Source organism: Telopea speciosissima, chromosome 4, assembly GCF_018873765.1.
Source record: "Telopea speciosissima isolate NSW1024214 ecotype Mountain lineage chromosome 4, Tspe_v1, whole genome shotgun sequence".
Classification (NCBI taxonomy): domain Eukaryota; kingdom Viridiplantae; phylum Streptophyta; class Magnoliopsida; order Proteales; family Proteaceae; genus Telopea; species Telopea speciosissima.
Window position 1 is genome coordinate 13,997,508 of NC_057919.1, and position 18,732 is coordinate 14,016,239.

General features: G+C 41.1%; 1 protein-coding gene and 1 long non-coding RNA gene across 2 annotated transcripts; both read left to right on the plus strand.

Moving 5' to 3' along the window:
- Positions 1–720: 720 nt before the first annotated feature.
- LOC122657843 (probable methyltransferase PMT28) lies at positions 721–18,664 on the plus strand. Its single transcript, XM_043852635.1, has 9 exons — positions 721–762; positions 1,144–1,995; positions 2,104–2,253; positions 15,096–15,366; positions 15,511–15,603; positions 15,882–16,056; positions 16,275–16,517; positions 16,701–16,895; positions 18,269–18,664. The coding sequence occupies exons 2-9, from the start codon at positions 1,177–1,179 to the stop codon at positions 18,465–18,467; spliced, it is 2,145 nt and encodes a 714-aa protein (XP_043708570.1). The 5' UTR covers positions 721–762; positions 1,144–1,176; the 3' UTR covers positions 18,468–18,664.
- LOC122657847 lies at positions 17,767–17,978 on the plus strand. The gene is made up of 2 exons (XR_006332375.1): positions 17,767–17,840; positions 17,928–17,978. It is a non-coding gene; the product is annotated as an uncharacterized LOC122657847 (long non-coding RNA).
- Positions 18,665–18,732: the final 68 nt, after the last annotated feature.

The following is an 18,732-nucleotide window of genomic DNA, read 5'->3' on the forward strand; positions in this document are numbered from 1 at the left end:
TAAAATGAATACGGATCGAATATTTTATCCATTTACATGTAAATATAGCTTTTCGGATAGTTATAGCCTATCCGTATCCGCATCCGTTTAGCTTTCAGATGGATTCGGATAGTGCTAAATGGATACAGACATAGATACGAAAACGGATTTCGGCTAATCATTTACACCCCTACATCCAACTTTTTGTGTGCGACTGTGCATGATGCACAGCTGTGTTCAAAAACTCTAGCCTTAGTATTTATTTTAGTGAACGTTCTCAAATGTAAATTACTAAAGCCTACTACAACAACCATCATAATGTAGTGGCTAATGGTTCTTAATCTCGGATCGGTCCATATTGGCTGGAACGGATCAGTATGGGCTGAGACCAACCCGATACACCTGTACGGATAAGGATAAAAATGGTTTTAAAAAAACAGGGACAAAAGCGTCATATTTGGGTATGATGATCCTGAGCGATATCGATCCGAAACACCGATCCGATCCGGATACGGAGATTAAATTACTCTCCGATTCTGTAGGGTGTTGGATTTTTCTTACTTTATTGTAAGAAAATTTTCAGATATGGAGTATTAAAGCCCGTTGAAACTTGAAAGCGCATATTTTCCCTTTTGTTGCTGAGGTTTTTTTTGCTGCGATCTGGATTCTGGACTGGAGATACTCTTCCCGTGTATTTATTACTGAAGAAGGGATTGAGGAGGGAGCTCAGACTGCTCAGTTGAGAACTGCCTCGACAATGTGACCTGAGACCAGCTTTTGAAGGTAACTGTGACTTAATTTTAAGAATTCATCAATTCATAAATAAACAAATCTCTCTCTCTGTTTTTCCTTCTTCCCCATTCGTTCCCTGCAAATTTGGTGTTCTTTTGTGCAGCAGCGGTATTGTTGTTTATGTATGTAAAGAAAAACCAGCTGCAGTGCTGCACTTCATCTTCAGTGTTCTTTTGAATCTGGGTATCCGCAATTTCCGCCTTTTAGAGGGAATTTATCGATTTTTCTACTTTTGGTTGGTGGATATCTTCTGCGTTTAGCTGAAACTCAGGTTGAGTTCTCTTCTTTCAATAAATGTACGTGTGGATCCCTCTTGCTGCTTGAAGGATTTTCTGCGTTGTGGGTGGAAATCTTGCTGGATCCTTGATAAAGATCCAGGATTCTTACTAGTTGATTTATAGTAAGATGGCGGTGGCACGGGTTTTCCGCCTCGTTAAACGCCCATATGGGTTATGTGCTAAGTTTATCGCCGTGGCCTTGTTGGGTCTCTGTTTCATTTTTATTTGGTCTACTTTTTTATCGTCTTCATCTGTTGTCTCCCAAAGAAGTAGCTTTGGTGACATAAAGGAAAGTTTTTCGGCGGATGAGAAAAAAGATTCAAGGGCGCTACCTAGGAAGAGAGAGCCGGTTGGAAATGAAGCACCCAAAGGTGGTGATAACACTGTCAAATCCATTTTGGGAGGGAAAGATAAGGAAAAGGGTGGTGGGCATGTTTCCCATCATACTAATCACAATGCTGGGAAGAAGGATAAGAAAGCTGATCGGGTATTCTCCAATGCTACTAGTGTATCAGAAGGATCAAACAATGAGGACCCGCAAAAGATAGAGGATCAGGGCCAGATACAAGAAGAAGAAGAAGAAGAAGTGGATGATTCTGAGGAAGAAAATGGCAGGGTGATTGAGGATAGTGATTTGAATGACTCAGGAGACCAGCAAAATGAGGAGAAGATAGTAGAAGAAACCGAGAAACCAATTAGTACAGGGAAGAAGAAAAAGCAGGTGGGGCCAGTGTTCGATTCAAGAGCTCAATACACTTGGAAACTATGTAATGTAAGGAGCAAATACAATTACATTCCATGTATTGATATTGAGCATACCACAAAAACGCTGCAGAGCTATCGACATCGGGAAAGGAGTTGTCCTGGAACACCTCCTATGTGTCTCGTTCCTCTTCCTTCTGGGGGTTATCAATCTCCAGTGCATTGGCCTGAGAGCAAATCTAAGGTACATGAGGAGATTATTCGATTTTCTTTCCCCTCCCTCCTTTATTGTCTAAAGAGGAATACCATTTGTTGTTTGTTTTCTCGCTCGATAATATTTTGTGGTTTGCAGATATTATATGGCAACGTGGCACATCCGAAACTTAGTGCATTCATCAAGACAAGGAGTTGGATAACTGAATCTGAACAATATCTTACTTTCCCTCAAGACCAGTCAGAGTTCAAGGGTGGGGTCCTTAACTACATTGAATCTATTGATGAGGTGAGTGTCACATTTTGTCACAATGCCTCTGTAACACAGCAATGTTCAAATAATTCATATATATTGCATCATTCATTTAATTATTATTGGTTAAGTAAGAAATTGTAAAATTTATTGGTAAAAGTGGAAACAAATTTGTGAAGGTGAGAAGAGGATTACAAAGTCACCTCCTATCCACTAAATACAACATCTCCTTGAGCACTTCTCTCAGCAAAGAGACTCCTTCTCCTCTTTTGAGGATATGAACACCCTGACTAGAGTTTTAAGGGACTATAGGGAGGACCATGCAACTGCCATCCAATTTCTTGTATTGTTATTGCTCCTAGTTTCCTTCAAATTATTGTGAAGTCCAATGGCAAACCATGGGAGGAAGATGGTAATATAGGGATGGTGTTCTACGCCTAATTGGCTTGGTTGAATCAATAACAATGGAGTAAATGCTATCGTATTTGGTCTTGGCCTTTTCCCTTCTTTGGGTGCTATCTGTTGAGACTTCCTAGGTGATTGGGTGGATGAACTCTGGAAGATAGGTCCTTGGGAAATACATGCATTTTATTTGGCAAGAAAGAGTGCTTGGCTAGTCTAGGATTATCTCATTCCATTAGAAGCAATATTTGGTATTCCAAAGCTGATGAATTGGCCAACAGTGGGTTGATCATGGAGGTCATATGTAAACAGGGAAATATCATATAACAAAGCCTTTTCCCATGTGCTGCTCTTTTATTCCTTTTGTGTTGAATTTCTGCTCCCCCGATCGCAGTTTGTGTTCTTTCTTTTATAAATAGAGTTGGTTATTCATTCAAATTTTTGGTGGAGGAGGAGGGCAGCCAATCATAGTAATGCTTGTGAATTGATTCTCAGAAAAGCAATTTTGACTCTCTCCTTAAGTGTTTTCACTGATGGACCTATATTCCAATGAATCAGTTTTAAGGTCCAGCGTGTAACCAACAGAACTCTACAGGACCTAGGAAGGAAGTGGTTTTCCTACCACCTCTTAATTTAGGAGAGGATGTTTAACTCTCATCCTTCTTGAACAAATAAACATAAGGGTTGAAAGTGTTGCAGCATGTTACAACTACATAATATTAACTACTACTGGAAAACTTGGGTTTGATAATAAATTGTCTTATACAGTGTGCTATGATTGACTTGATAACAAGTTGCAGTAATTGGTGGTTAGCTATTTATGTATAGAATACCAGTTGATATCTGAAGACCTGCCAAATGTAGGTTTTTTTTTTATTGGCAAAAGAGAAAAGATATATTATAAAACATAGAAAAGATTACATCTATTTTTTAGAGCCTTATAGGCTAGCTGTTTGGTAAGAGAAAGGAGTCAATCATCTTTACACCACTGGAATTTACAAGTAGTGAAATGTAGTGTTGAGATAAGGCTACGTTACCCACTAGGGGTAACCTAGTCCTAGTTGGCTTTCCTTTCTTATTTTAGTTTGATTAGTTTTTAATTGTTTTTTCCCTGTTTTTCTCCCCTATACGATTCCTATTTGGGATTCCTAGTTATAGTGGGAATTCCTAGTAGGAATAGGATTGGGGGGGATTCCTATCTTTGCTGTAATTTGTTTTTACTATAAATAAGAGGCTGGGATGATCGATCAGATCATCTAAGCATTAATTCCAAGGCTGTTTACATGGTATCAAAGCCTAATCTGATCTAGGAACAGCTACTCTCGATTTCTGGTTCTCTCCTCTCTCTTATTTCTCAGTTTTTTCTTTTTTTCTGATCTTCCCCCTTCTCGGTTTCTGGTTTTTTCCTTTTTTTTTCCTCTCCACCACTCTTGGCCTCTTTCTCTCCATCAGGGCAGCAACTATGAGGTGATAGAATGCAAATTTAGTCGCTGCCCTCAATGTCACCTCATTGAAGATCAAAGAACAAAGGTGTGACCTATTTCTGCCGGCAGGTTTTTTCCATCCTTGGAGATCGAACTATTTTTCAACTGGAGTTTGATGTCTGCACTTATGGAGATTGGTTCCTGCTATTATTGGTCTGCACCAGTCCTTGATTGAAGACTGCAGCAGTGGTTTAGATCCAATTCTGCATCTTTTTCCTGCAATCAAGGTTTCTGCAATCAGATTTTATTCCTAAATTTGGCAAAAATTTAGGGCTTTGTATTGGCTTATTAGAAAGAGCTAATTTTTGGCAGCTATCTTCCCTACTATTAGAGGGAAACTCGACATCAGTTTCAGATCATTCTGCAGGCTGAAAATTCTGCAATGTCAAAACCCATTATTCACACTCAAATCAGGTTTTTTGAAGATCTGATTTTTACTACTGCTTGGCTGAATCATGGGTGACTCAGAGGTGACTACTGCTACTTCTGGAGGAGATCAAACAAGGTCTGATTTTCTCCCTTTTGCTGCTGCCATAAAGCTTGATGGTACAAACTACTTAATTTGGACCAGATCATTATCCCTAACAGTGGCTGGAAGGGGACTCACTGGCCATCTTACTGGCACCACCAAACAACCTACTGAAGAAGGGGTTGCTCGTACTAGATGGGCTGCCAATGATGCAATGGTAATGTCCTTTATTCTAAACTCTATGACCACTGACCTCTCTAGTCAGTATCTTCTCCTTGACACTGCTACACAAATATGGATAGCTGTCAAGGGTACTTATGGTCGTTTAGGTAGTGGTGCTCAGGTTTATGAAATTAGGAAGACACTCCAAAACACTACTCAGAAGGAGATGTCTGTCACCAAATACTATGCTACCCTCAAGTGTTTATGGCAACAATTGGATCACTATGCTCGGTTTCAGCCTACTACTGCTGCTGATATTACTGCCTATCGCACCTATGTAGACCAATTCAGTGTCTATGATTTCCTGGCTGGCCTCAATGATGACTATGACCCTATTCGGGTGCAAGTCCTTGGACGGGTTCCTTTCCCTACTCTAGAGGAGACCTTTTCTTATGTTCACAGTGAAGAGACACGCAGGGCTGCCATGATGATTACTCTCAAAGTTGAGAGATCAGCCTTACAGACTGCTGGTTCCACTCCTGTTGCTCCTGCTGACAGTGTTGCTACTTCTACTACCAAAGAGCCTGTTAAGTGTGAGCATTGTCACAAACCATATCACACTAAGGCTCAGTGTTGGAAATTACATGGGAAGCCAGCTGATTTTGAGGCTAAACGTGGTCCGTGGTCGTGCTAAGTCTAAAAACAAAGCCAATCACACTGAAAGTGTAGCTCCAACTCCCACTGCTGACATCGGGTTCTCCCAGGAAGAACTCCAGGCTCTACGTCGTATGCTGAACACATCTGCTGCCTCTACTACGTCTGTTGCCAATTCAGGTTCCTTCTTTGGCCGTACAGGTATTTCCTTTGCTGGTCATTGTGCATCAGTAGCATCCACTCCATGGATCATAGACTCTGGTGCTACTGATCACATGACAGGTTCTTCCAGTCTTTTTAATACATATTCTCCTGCTTCTGGTAAGGATAAAGTTAAAATTGCTGATGGGTTCCTCTCCTCCATCTCAGGGAAAGGATCCATTGGTTGTTCTCCTTCTCTTACACTGTCATCTGTGTTGCATATTCCCAAATTTACAACTAACCTTCTTTCCATTAGCAGTATCACTAAATCCCTGAATTGTATAGTGACTTTTTTTCCCACTCACTGTGTCTTTCAGGAATTGGACTCGGGGAAGATGATTGGATCGGGTAAAGTGCATGGTGGATTGTACCTACTTGATGGCGATCCTAAACATACTCAGACTTTACCTTCGGCATCTTTCTCCCCTGACTTACATAAATGGCACTCCAGACTAGGCCATCCTCCCTTAGGTACTTTATCCAATTTATTTCCTGCATTAGTTAAAAACTGTGATAAGGAAGACTTTTTTTTGTAAGCCTTGTGTCTTGGCTAAACAGATACGTTCAACTTACCCTATTTCTAATAAAAGATCCTCTTCCTTATTCCATATTGTTCATACTGATGTGTGGGGGCCTAGTAGGAAAGCGTCCCTAACTGGCCATCGGTGGTATGTCACTTTTATTGACTGTTATTCTAGGTTCACTTGGGTATACCTTATGCACACAAAAAGTGAAGTTTTTTTATGTTTTCAGCACTTTCATCAAATGATTAAGACCCAATTTAATGCCACTCTTCAAATTTTAAGGAGTAACAATGGGAAAGAGTATATGGAAGGTCAGTTCCAAAAATACCTTGCTACATATGGAATCCTCCATTAGACCAGCTGTGTCGATACTCCAGCTCAAAATGGTGTGGCTGAGCAAAAAAACCGCCGCCTCTTGGAGGTGGCTAGGGCTCTTATGTTTGCTCGCAATGTCCCTTCCCTTTATTGGGGGGATGCTGTTCTTACTGCAGCCTATTTAATTAATAGGTTGCCTAGTCGGGTTCTTCTTTCGCAAGCCCCTATTGAGCTATTACTTGGCTCTTTTTCCTTTATAGTCCCACCTAAAGTTTTTGGTTGCGTTTGATATGCCAGGGATACAAGGTCCCCTGGTAAACTTGACCCACGTAGCCTCCGCTGCATTTTCTTGGGATACTCTGCTACCCAAAAAGGGTACAATGTTACTACCCTCCATCCCGCAGGACTTTTGTCAGCATGGATGTTGTCTTTTATGAAAATGTTCCATATTATGTGTCTCCACCTCTTCAGGGGGAGAGTGTTAGTGAAGATGTGCTGATTATTGACTCTCCACCTCCACTTTAGTCTGTTTACCATGAGTCTGAACCAGTTCGGCCTGCCCCTGGTACTCCCCTGAGTCAGGGGGAGAGGTTCCTATATAGGGGGAGACCATTTCTATTCAGGGGGAGCAAGCTACCCTAGTCCAGACTCCTGTCCAGAGGACTATTAGTGAATTTCAGAGGAGGATTGATGCTAGTAATATGAAGACCTATGCAAGGAAACATAAGCAGGTCCAATCAACTGTTGCTCCAGTACCCATCCAATTGCCGAACCCAGATCCAGAACCTGCCTCTCCACCTGGTAATGTTCCTGATTTACCTATTGCTCTTCGCAAATGTGTCAGATCTTGCACTCAGCATCCGATATCTCATGTTGTTTTTTATGATTCCCTTTTCCCATCCTTTCGTGCCTTTGTTTCCTCTCTTTTTTCTGTTCGTATTCCTAACAATTGGCAGGAAGCTTTATCAGACGGAAAGTGGAAGGCAGCTATGAAGGAAGAAATGGAAGTCCTGAAAAAAAAAAAACACATGGGAGCTTGTGGTTCTTCCACTTGGGAAGAAAACCGTTGGATGCAAATGGGTGTTTGTGGTGAAACAGTAGGTGGATGGCACTGTGGATAGGTATAAGGCACGACTCGTGGCCAAAGGGTTCACTTAAACATACGACATTGATTACCAGGAAACTTTTGCACCTGTTGCCAAGTTAAATACTGTTCGTTTGTTATTATCTTGTGCAGTCAACCTTGGATGGGATTTGAGTTAGATTTAGGTTAATGAAGTAAGTGGAAGAGGAGAGGAGGTTGAAGGAAGAAGAGGAAGACAAGAGAAGAGGTTAGAGAAGAAGAGAGCAAGTTTTGGTTGTAATCGATTGTGATGGAAAGAGTTCTCCATTCACCTATATTGATTCAAACATAATAAAAAAGAGAGAATTACAATCACCTCCCTAGGGAGGTACTAGAGAAATAAAGAAGAAAAAGAATTACATAATAAGACAACTAGTAAAGTAACTAGTTCCTAAACTACCCCTGTTACATGACTTCTAACACTTCTAACACTCCCCCTTAAGTTGGAGAATATATATTATGCATTCCCAGCTTGCTTAGGAGAGTACTAAACTGAGGAGAACCAAGAGCCTTGGTGAAGATATCTGCCAACTGATCACCAGTCTTCACAAAAGGAGTGCAAATGCAGCCAGAGTCAATCTTCTCCCGAATGAAATATTTATCAACTTCAATGTGTTTAGTCCGGTCATACTGAACAGGGTTGTGAGCAATACTGATGGCACTCTTGTTGTCACAGTACATCCTCATGGGTCCTTCAGTGTCAAACCCCAATTCTTGAACAAGTCTCTTGAGCCGGATGAGTTCACACACCCCATGTGCTATAGCTCTAAATTCTGCCTCGGTACTAGATCTTGCAACAACATGCTGTTTCTTACTCCTCCATGTAACTAAGTTACCTCCCACAAAGGTACAATAGCCGGAGGTAGATCTCCTGTCTGTAATGGAACCAACCCAATCAGCATCTGTGAAGCCTTCCACTCTCAAGTGATTGTGTCTTGCATATAGGAGTCCTTTCCCTGGTGAGGACTTCATATACCTCAAAATGCGATACACAACATCTAAATGGCCACTCTTGGGAGCATGCATAAATTGGCTGACAACTCCTACTGCATAAGAGATATCTGGCCGAGTCATAGAGAGATAGATAAGCTTCCTCACTAGCCTTTGATACTTCCCCGCATCAACAAGAGGAGGACCACAGTCATCGCCTAGTTTGTGATTCTGCTCAATAGGAGAACTTGCTGGTTTGCAGCCTAGCATCCCTGTCTCTGTCAACAAATCAAGAATAAACCTCCTCTGACATATGTTGATTCCTTTCATGGTCCTTGATACTTCAATTCCTAAGAAGTACTTCAAGGGACTCAGATCTTTGATTTCAAATTGCTATGCCAAATAGCTCTTCAAATTACCTATCTCAACAGTATCATTTCCTGTGACCACGATGTCATCAACATAGACAATAAGAGCTGTGATAATATCATTACTCTGCTTGGTAAAGAGGGTGTGATCAGCTTGGCTCTAGGAATATCCATTCTTCAAAATGGCCTGTCGGAAGCGCTCAAACCATGCCTTTGGTGATTGTTTGAGACCATATAGAGCCTTCTTAAGGAGACACACTTTCCCTTCAGCTGAAGGCATCTTAAAGCCTGGAGGGGTTTGCATGTACACTTCCTCTTCCAAGTCACCATGAAGGAAGGCATTCTTCACATCCAACTGATATAAAGGCCAATCTTTATTGGCAGCCAAGGATAAAAGAACCCTTATTGTGTTATGCTTGGCCACAGGAGCAAATGTCTCCTGGTAGTCAATCCCATAGACTTGACTGTATCCCTCAGCCACCAACCTTGCTTTGTATCTCTCAATACTGCCATCAGATTTATACTTGATTGTGTAGACCCATCTGCATCCAACTGGGACACGTCCCTTGGGAAGATCCACAAGTTGCCAAGTACAATTCTTCTCAAGTGCCATCATTTCCTCAGACATGGCTTGTCTCCACTTTGGGTCAGACATAGCATCACTAACATTCTTGGAAATAGAAGCAGTAGAGAGGGCAGTAACAAAGGCACGACCTGTAGGAGAAAGTGCATCATAGGAGACAAACTGGGATATGTGATTAGTACAAGTTCTCTTCCCTTTCCTAATAGCAATAGGAAGGTCCAAATCAGATGGAGGAGAAGGAGTGTCACCTGATTGAGAGGAGTGGATCTGGATCTGAGGAGGACTCTTGGTAGGTCTTCTTCCTTGTATTATGCAAGCCTTCACCCTTTTGGTATGTAATGTGGTAATCCTTTTCCTTACCAGAACCACTTTCAACAACCAACTCAGTATTTCCCCCTGGTTGATCATCAATCTCAACCACATCTACAGTCCTGTGTTTTCCAATGTCAAGCATAAAGGGAGATGTAGATAGAGGGGAAAGAAAGAAGTCATCAGTAGCCTGTTCACTCCCACAATGCTCCCCCTGAAGAGGATGCTGAGAAGGGACAAAGAAAGGTACAGACTCAAGAAAGGAAACATCCTTAGAAATGAGACAGCGCCGGGAGGATGGGTGATAACATTTGTAACCCTTGGTAGTAGAAGAGTACCCGAGGAAGAGACACTTGAGAGCTTTGGGATCAAGTTTGGTGCGAGCAGATATATTGACATGCACATAACAGACACAACCAAAGACTCTCGGAGGAAGAGAGAAAGCAGAGACCTTGGGAGATAAGGTGTCCAAGGGAGATTTGAAGTTAAGAAGCTTGGTAGGCATACGATTGATGAGAAAGGAGGCAGTGAGAAGAGTTGTAGACCAGAAGGTCTTGGGAACATGCATGCCAAATAAGAGACTACGGGTAACTTCCAATAAATGTCGATTTTTCCTCTCAACAACCCCATTTTGTTGGGGCGTGTCAACACACGCTAGCTGATGGATAATGCCATGAGTAGTAAAAAAGGATTGAAGACCACCAAACATGTACTACCCCCCTTTGTCAGATCTGACAATTTTAATTTTTGTCTCAAATTGGGTAAAGATCATTTGATAGAAATTCTGAAAGGCTTCACAAACATTACTCTTATGTTTCAGAAGAACAGTCCATGTGGCACGTGAATAATCATCAACAAATGACACAAAGTAACGATAGCCAAATAGAGAAGTAGTAGGGGAAGGTCCCCAAACATCAGTATGTATAATATGAAAAGGAGCAACAGTTCTATTACCATGATAAGGATAGGAAGACCGACAATGTTTAGCAAACATACATGGTTCACATTGAAAAACATGAGAGGGGGCAATAGAAGAAAATAAGTGAGGTAATTGTTTCCTCATTACAACAAAAGATGGATGGCCAAGACACCGATGCCATAACATAACAGAATCCACAGAACTACTATCATGACGGCCACAGACATAGGATTGAGCTGTGGGCAAAAAAGGGTCAAAGAAGTAAAGCCCTTGCTCCTCATGTCCACTACCAATAATCCTCTTCGACACCAAATCCTGAAAAAGGCAATGAGATGGAAAAAATGTGACACAACAATTGAGAGATTTCGTCAAATGACTCACAGATAAAAGGTTCAGTGTTAGGTTAGGGACATGAAGAACAGAATTAAGAGAAATAGATGATGTCACAGGGATATTACCCTTACCAGAGATGGAGGAAAGGGAGCCATCAGCTACCCTAACCTTATCCTTACCAGAACAAATGGTATAGGAATCATAATAACAAGACGTACCAGTCATGTGGTCTGTGGCACCAGAGTCAATGATCCAAGATTGTGCGGCAGAGGAAGCCGAAGTGGAGACCTGTAATGTTGAGGAGGATGAGGAACCAACCACACTAGATGTAGAGGACGTGCTCAACTGTGAAACAACCCTGCGGATCACTGCATCCATAAAGGTAGAGTCATCCTGTGGAGCATCAGCCTCAGTAGTCGCAGAATGAGCTCGAGCTCCCCCTCTATGGCCACCACGACCACGGGTACCGGGGGGGCAACCATGAAGAGACCAACACCTATCCTTGGTGTGGCCAGTTCGCCCACAATGATCACACTTGAATCTGTCTCTGCCAACTCCACTGGCACTAACTGTCTCTACAGTACTGGCTTCTTCCCTGTTAGGCCCTTGGCCTCTACCACCTCCACGGGTGTCCTGAAGAGAGCTGGAATTAAGGGCAAACCTCTCATGAGAAGAAGCAGGTGCTGTCATAGTAAGCCGCCGTGTCTCCTCACTCTGTAGGTGACTGCAAACCTCACTAAGAGAAGGGAGAGGAGACCGGCCCAACAGTTGGAGTCTAATTGGCTCCTAATCAGGATTCAGACCACTAAGTAAAGAAAGTACACGCTCTTTTTCAAGTGTCTGATACACCTTAGCCTTATCTTCTGGGTTGGTCAAATGAAGGTCCCTGTGGTGGTCATACTCCTCCACAAGACCAAGGAACACACTATAGGACTCAGAAATAGTCCTATCACCTTGCTTCAAGGAGTGAATTCTTTGATGGAGCTGATAGACTTTGGCAGTGTCACCAACTCTATCATAGGCTACAGAGACACTATCCCAGATAGCTTTGGCAGTCTCCTTCCTTATAAACCTTCTCCCAATCTCAGGCTTCATGGAGAAGATTAACCATGTCATAACTGTGGAATTTTCGGTTTCCCATTTCTCAAAGGTGGGTGAACTAGCCTTAGGAGCCTTGATAGTACCTGTGATATATCCAAGTTTTCCCCTACTCCTAAGAGAAAGTCTCACAGAGTGTGACCAATCCAAGTAATTGGTACCATCGAGCTTCACAAAAGAAATCTGTTGGTGAGTGTTCTTATAAACCAACTGAGGAGCTATTGAAGGGGCGTGAATCAGCCGAACCAAGCTCGAAGACTCGCACTGAGGCATCATGTAAGGGAAATGGTACTTGACCATAAACCGGATAAACAACAGTAAATGGGGAGTATAAACTCAACCCAAAAAAAAGTTCCCAACACAAAAAAGAGGACTGCAGCCAAGAAGAGCTTCACCCTAACACTCTCTCCGGAGTAAAATAGCTCACACAAGCTTCGAGATTGCAAATACAGATGTGTACTATCATCTCTCAAACCAAACAAGGAGTCCAATGTACCCTAAATGTAAGAACAACATTATCGGGTTTACCTGAGTAGAGGAAGAACACCATAAACTGAGTTGTGCTCAACAAGGAGATACAACCATCAATGAAGGACACCAGAGGCTGAGAGAGGATCCTTTTACGATTCTAATAGGCCACTCCAATCACTAAGTTTATCCCCAAATAAGGAGAAACTGGATCTTGCGAAAAGGAGCTATGCTCAGATTGGGTCTTCAAGCAGCAAGAGGAAGCACAAGGTACTTAAAGAACATCCTTGGGCGATTCTAGAGAGCTATTCCAATGCTCAAACACATGCTGGAAGAAGGAGATACAGAGGCTACAATGGGAAGCTGGCGGTAATCCTAGAGCAGCAGAAATGGCTTCAAATCTTCAAATGAGCTGCATCAAGGCTTAAACAAGAGCTGTAATGGCTAGAATAGATCACCCTGAACCTATTCCATAGTATTATCACAGATTCTTTACATAAGAGGCTTCTCCTTGAAATCCTTTATGACCTAGGATTTCAAAGAGAAGGAAAGAATGGAAACAGGGAGCTGCATTTGACTCTCAAACCTTTCGGCTTTGATACCAAGTTAGATTTAGGTTAATGAAGTAAGTGGAAGAGGAGAGGAGGTTGAAGGAAGAAGAGGAAGACAAGAGAAGAGGTTAGAGAAGAAGAGAGCAAGTTTTGGTTGTAATCGATTGTGATGGAGAGAGTTCTCCATTCATCTATATTGATTCAAACATAATAAAAAAGAGAGAATTACAATCACCTCCCTAGGGAGGTACCAGAGAAATAAAGAAGAAAAAGAATTACATAATAAGACAACTAGTAAAGTAACTAGTTCCTAAACTACCCCTGTTACATGACTTCTAACACTTCTAACAATTTGCAGCAGCTAGATGTAAAAAATGCCTTCCTAAATGGAACACTGAATGAGGAGGTGTATATGGACATTCCACCAGGATTCTCTTGTGATAGAAACCAAGGAAAAGTATGTAAATTGAAGCGTGCACTTTATGGGTTGAAGCAGTCACCTCGAGCATGGTTTGGGAGGTTCCACAAGGCCATGATTTCTGTGGGCTATAAGCAGAGTAATGCTGATCACACACTCTTTATAAAGAGGGTTGGTGAAAAACTCACTGTTCTTATAGTCTACGTTGATGATATAGTGGTTACTGGCAATGATGGTGATGAGATCAGATGGTTGAAAACCTTCCTTGGACAAGAATTTGAGATTAAGGATCTAGGGAAACTACGATACTTTCTTGGGATTGAAGTAGCCAGATCTTCTAAAGGCATTTTTCTCTCCCAGAGGAAGTATGTCCTAGATTTATTGGTTGAGACCGGGTTGCTTGGCTGCCATCCTTCAGATACTCCTATGGACCCTACTGTTCAACTCAAGGAGAAAGAGGGTGAGCCTGTTGATAAAGGCCGGTACCAAAGACTTGTGGGGAAGCTGATTTATCTTTCACACACTCGTCCTGACATTGCTGTCTCTGTGAGTACTGTGAGCCAGTTTATGCATGATCCCTACTCTTCACATATGGAGGCTATTCTTCGTATCTTGCACTATTTGAAGTCAGCTCCTGGAAAAGGAATTCTTTTGTCTACGCATGGTCATCTACGGATTGAAGCATACACTGATGCTGATTGGGCTGGTTCTGCAGATCGCAAGTCTATTTCTGGGTATTGCTCCTTTGTAGGTGGAAATCTTGTCACGTGGCTTAGTAAGAAGCAAAATGCTGTTGCTCGTTCTAGTGCCGAAGCTGAGTTTCGAGCTATGGCATAGGGGATTTGTGAGTTACTCTGGCTTAAAGGGCTGCTACAAGATCTTGGTGTTCCTATTCGTCTTCCTATGATGTTGTACTGTGACAACAAGGCTGCAATCAGCATCGCACACAACCCAGTACAGCATGATCGTACCAAGCATGTTGAGGTGGATAGGCATTTCATCAAAGAGAATTTAGAAGAAGGGTTGATTTGCATTCCCTTTGTGACGTCTACTGATCAACTTGCAGATATCTTCACTAAGGGATTGTCTGGGAAGCTGTTTCATCCCAATCTAGTCAAGTTGGGCATGATCGACATCTTTGCTCCAACTTGAGGGGGAGTGTTGAGATAAGGCTACGTTACCCACTAGGGGTAACCTAGTCCTAGTTGGCTTTCCTTTCTTATTTTAGTTTGATTAGTTTTTAATTGTTTTTTCCGATCAGATAATCTAAGCATTAATTCCAAGGCTGTTTACATGTAGTTTAGGTGCCCCGTTCTAAAGCAATCACATGGACTTCTGAAAGTTGATCTCAAGAGTTCCAAAGGACATGTCTTGAGTTGGCCTTTTTAGTGTGTCAAAATTTGAAGATTCTTTTGTGTTTTGATTGGATCCATGTAGCCGACCCTATTAAGTTGGGATAAGGCTGAGTTTGTTGTTGTTTTTGTGTTTTGATATATTTTTGCTTTAATATATTTTACCAGACAATGGGAAACTCATTTTGTGTTTTGAAATATGGTTACTACGACAGATGGTACCTGATATTGAATGGGGAAAGAATATTCGCATAGTACTGGACATTGGATGCACTGACTCAAGCTTTGTAGCTTCTCTTCTTGGAAAAGAGGTATTAACTTTGTCATTGGGCTTGAAGGATGATCTAGTGGATCTAGCACAGGTTGCTCTAGAGCGTGGTTTTCCTACCGTTGTAAGCCCTTTTGGAGCAAGAAGGCTTCCTTTTCCTAGTGGTGTTTTTGATGCCATTCACTGTGGTGGATGTGGCATACGCTGGGATTCTAATGGTTTGTGTTTATTGGTTTACTTTTTGTCTCCCCCCCCCCCCCCTACTTTTTTTAGTGAATATGCTCTATCACTTTCATTATTACCATATTTAATTCATCTCTAATAAAATTCTTAACAGTTCTATTTATTTGTTTTATTTGCAGAGGGGAAAAAACTTCTAGAGATGAATAGGATTTTGCGACCTGGGGGTTACTTTATATTGTCTACCAAACATGAGAACATTGAAGAGGAAGAAGGTGCAGCCTCATGTGTTTAAACTTTATTTAGTAATGGACGATTTACTGGAAAAGCCATCTTTTCAAAAAACTTATAAATTGTTTTTAGGTATGGATTTTCTGTATTTCTACTAAAGTAACAGCCTCTTTCTTGATAAGATTTATAATTATACTTGCGTTAGGGGCTGGGATATCTAGGGACAATGTGACCTATCTACAGTTTTGTTTCATCTTTTTATATATTTAAGTTTTATATTGAATATTATTCTTTTGTGATTTTTTTTAAAAAAAAAATTCAGCTATGTCTTCATTGACGGCATCAATTTGTTGGAATATCCTGGCGTATAAAACGGATGAAGTCAGTGAACTAGGTGTTAAGATATATCAGAAACCAGAATTGAATGATATATACGAGTTGAGAAGGAAGAAAAGCCCTCCTATATGCAAAGAGGATGAGAACCCAGATGCAGCTTGGTAAGCTGGGACAACTTGCCTTTGCTGTGTTTTCTTGTTCCAATATGGGTCTGCCATGCACATTTTATGGTTATTGTTATTGATTTAATTTATGATTACAACTTCTGTTCTTTTCACTTTAGAGAGAGAGAGAGAGAGAGAGATTCACTCATTACTCTCATTTGCCTTGACATTTCATTGTATATTTTCCTTTTAATAACTTTAAAAATGAATATCAGGAATGTTCCAATAAAGACTTGCTTACATACCATTCCGGTTGCTATTGAACAACGTGGAACTGAGTGGCCTGACGAATGGCCCAAGAGGCTTGAAACTTTTCCTGATTGGTTGTCTAACAAAGAGAAAGTGGTTGCAGAGACTGAGCACTGGAAGGCTATTGTCAACAATTCCTATCTCAATGGCATGGGAATTGACTGGTCAAGTGTCCGGAATGTAATGGACATGAAATCAATTTATGGAGGGTACACAAGTAACACTACCTGATCAATTGATGTTGATGTGTATATGATCTCTTTTGAGTTTATGGAGGGGTAGTTTATTCTTTTGCTTACTGTTTTTCTTCAATAATGATCCATTACAGTGGAAGGGTGAATTTGTGAATAGTTAATATAGAACAGAATACTAATGTTGCTGTGGCTATACAGATTTGCAGCTGCTCTGTCATCACAGAAAGTTTGGGTGATGAATGTGGTCCCAGTCACTGTACCAGAAACACTTGCCGTCATATATGAGCGCGGACTTTTGGGCATCTACCATGACTGGTGCGAGTCTTTTGGCACTTACCCAAGATCCTACGACCTTCTGCATACCGATCACCTCTTCTCACGGCTTAAGAACAGGTTAAGAATAAATCTTGTTCTTTAATATTTTTCTTTCTTATCACGTTGTATGTCTCTGCTCATTATGCCTCAAGAGAGATGAATCCTGTTATTATATGTAAACAGTAATTAGTTTCAGCGTAGCGTTTTACTCAGTAATCCTTCATTCCTATCTTTATGGGTCATGTGATTAATAGGCCACCACTTGGATGTCTCCGGACCGAAGCTTGAGTCAGTTACTACGGGCTATAGTGTTAACATGAACAATGACAGTAAATTCAGGCAATCAACATATTGCTAGAACATCTGTTCTGTCTGATTTTTGGATCAAGCCAATGTGGGATGTGGCCTCTCAGACTGTCAGTATGGATGATTGGGATCGCAGATATTAATAATTTAATACCAAAATATTCTATACAAGGTTGTACCAGTATTTTCTTAGTATAAGACTATTTTTTTGGCTGTCTTCCAAAAATATAAAACTCACATGAATGTCTCTAGTGTAGGACATTCCACAAAAACATCTCAGCTGCTTGATTTTCTGGACAAGTTAAAGAAAATTAGGTCAGTAAGGGTTGAGAATTCCAGAGATTGGGTGTGTTGATCAACGATTTTATGATACGGTTAGGACTCATTTTGTGGGACACAGTTAGTGTCACTAGGAAGGAACAAATGCGATTTTTTTGGTTGGGAGGAGGGGGGGGTGTCTGCAGCTAGAGTTTAGGATCAATCAGTCAAAAATAGAGGTTGCACAAGGGTATTCAAATAGAAGAAAATTCAAGAAGAAGTCAGTTTGTAAATAATAAGAATGACACTAGGGTTGAGATGAAGTTTATAAATTCAAGAAATTGAAAAGAAAATTCATGAATATGATGTGGTGGTAGACTCTTACCTGTCTCAACGAAAGTTAGAAATAACTTCATCATACCAAACAGGACTCCTGGATGTTCTTATGGAACCTTCAGAGTGGCTGGCTGAGTTTCTGAATCATGTGACTGAAAATCTAGGGGGGGCTGGGTTGGCTGGCTCCACTGCATCACTCTGAGTTCTCAGAGATGTCATAGAGGCAACCTATGCAACTTTAACCATAGTTTATTTATATGTTGATGAAATGCCTTGGTGCAACTTGTGGAAAGCTATGCTGATAATATTCAATTATTGAACTTCATAAAATACCATCTAAGTGGTATGGGAAGGCTTGCTCCAGCGGCCTGCTTCATATGTGTATGGAAAAATCTGAGAGGACATTTTTTGTGAGTTTTGACAAGGCATTGTAAATTGCATCATTTCAGAGAAAAACCGAGGTTTTTGAATGTTAAAAGAGGAATCATGTATCCAAAACCCAAATTCGATACTTGATTGTCTTTGACACCTAATAAAAATTGACTTTGCAGATGTAAGCAGCCGGTGGGGATAGTTGTTGAGATGGACCGAATACTACGGCCTGGTGGTTGGGCCATTATACGTGACAAGGTGGAGATACTTGATCCTCTGGAGGTAATCTTGAGAAGTTTACATTGGGAGATCCGAATGACTTATGCACAGGATAAGGAGGGTATCATCTGCGCCCAGAAAACAATGTGGCGACCATGAAGTCTTGAGCGGGCAGTTTATGTTGGATGGCCAAAATACCATGTCATTTAAGAGGGAGAAACCCTGAGCTTGTGATATTCCCACTCCTTTTATATCCCATAAAAGTAAGGTAAGTGTTTTCCTTGCTTTTCTCAAATGAAGAACAAAAATTCTTTGTAGTCCTTGTGAGAAATATATGATTGCCTTATATCCTTGTGTTCATACTTCATATGTACAAGCAGGGCATCCTTATATCACTGTTCTCTCTATCTTTTTTTTTTTTTTT

What these genes read in the sequence shown, in the direction of transcription:
- LOC122657843 (XM_043852635.1), top strand. Translation starts at nt 1,177, where the DNA reads ATGGCGGTGGCACGGGTTTTCCGCCTCGTTAAACGCCCATATGGGTTA. An exon ending in GGCCTGAGAGCAAATCTAAG is followed by an intron (nt 1,996 to 2,103) that starts GTACATGAGGAG and finishes TGTGGTTTGCAG; the next exon opens with ATATTATATGGCAACGTGGC. An exon ending in TTCTCACGGCTTAAGAACAG is followed by an intron (nt 16,896 to 18,268) that starts GTTAAGAATAAA and finishes TTGACTTTGCAG; the next exon opens with ATGTAAGCAGCCGGTGGGGA.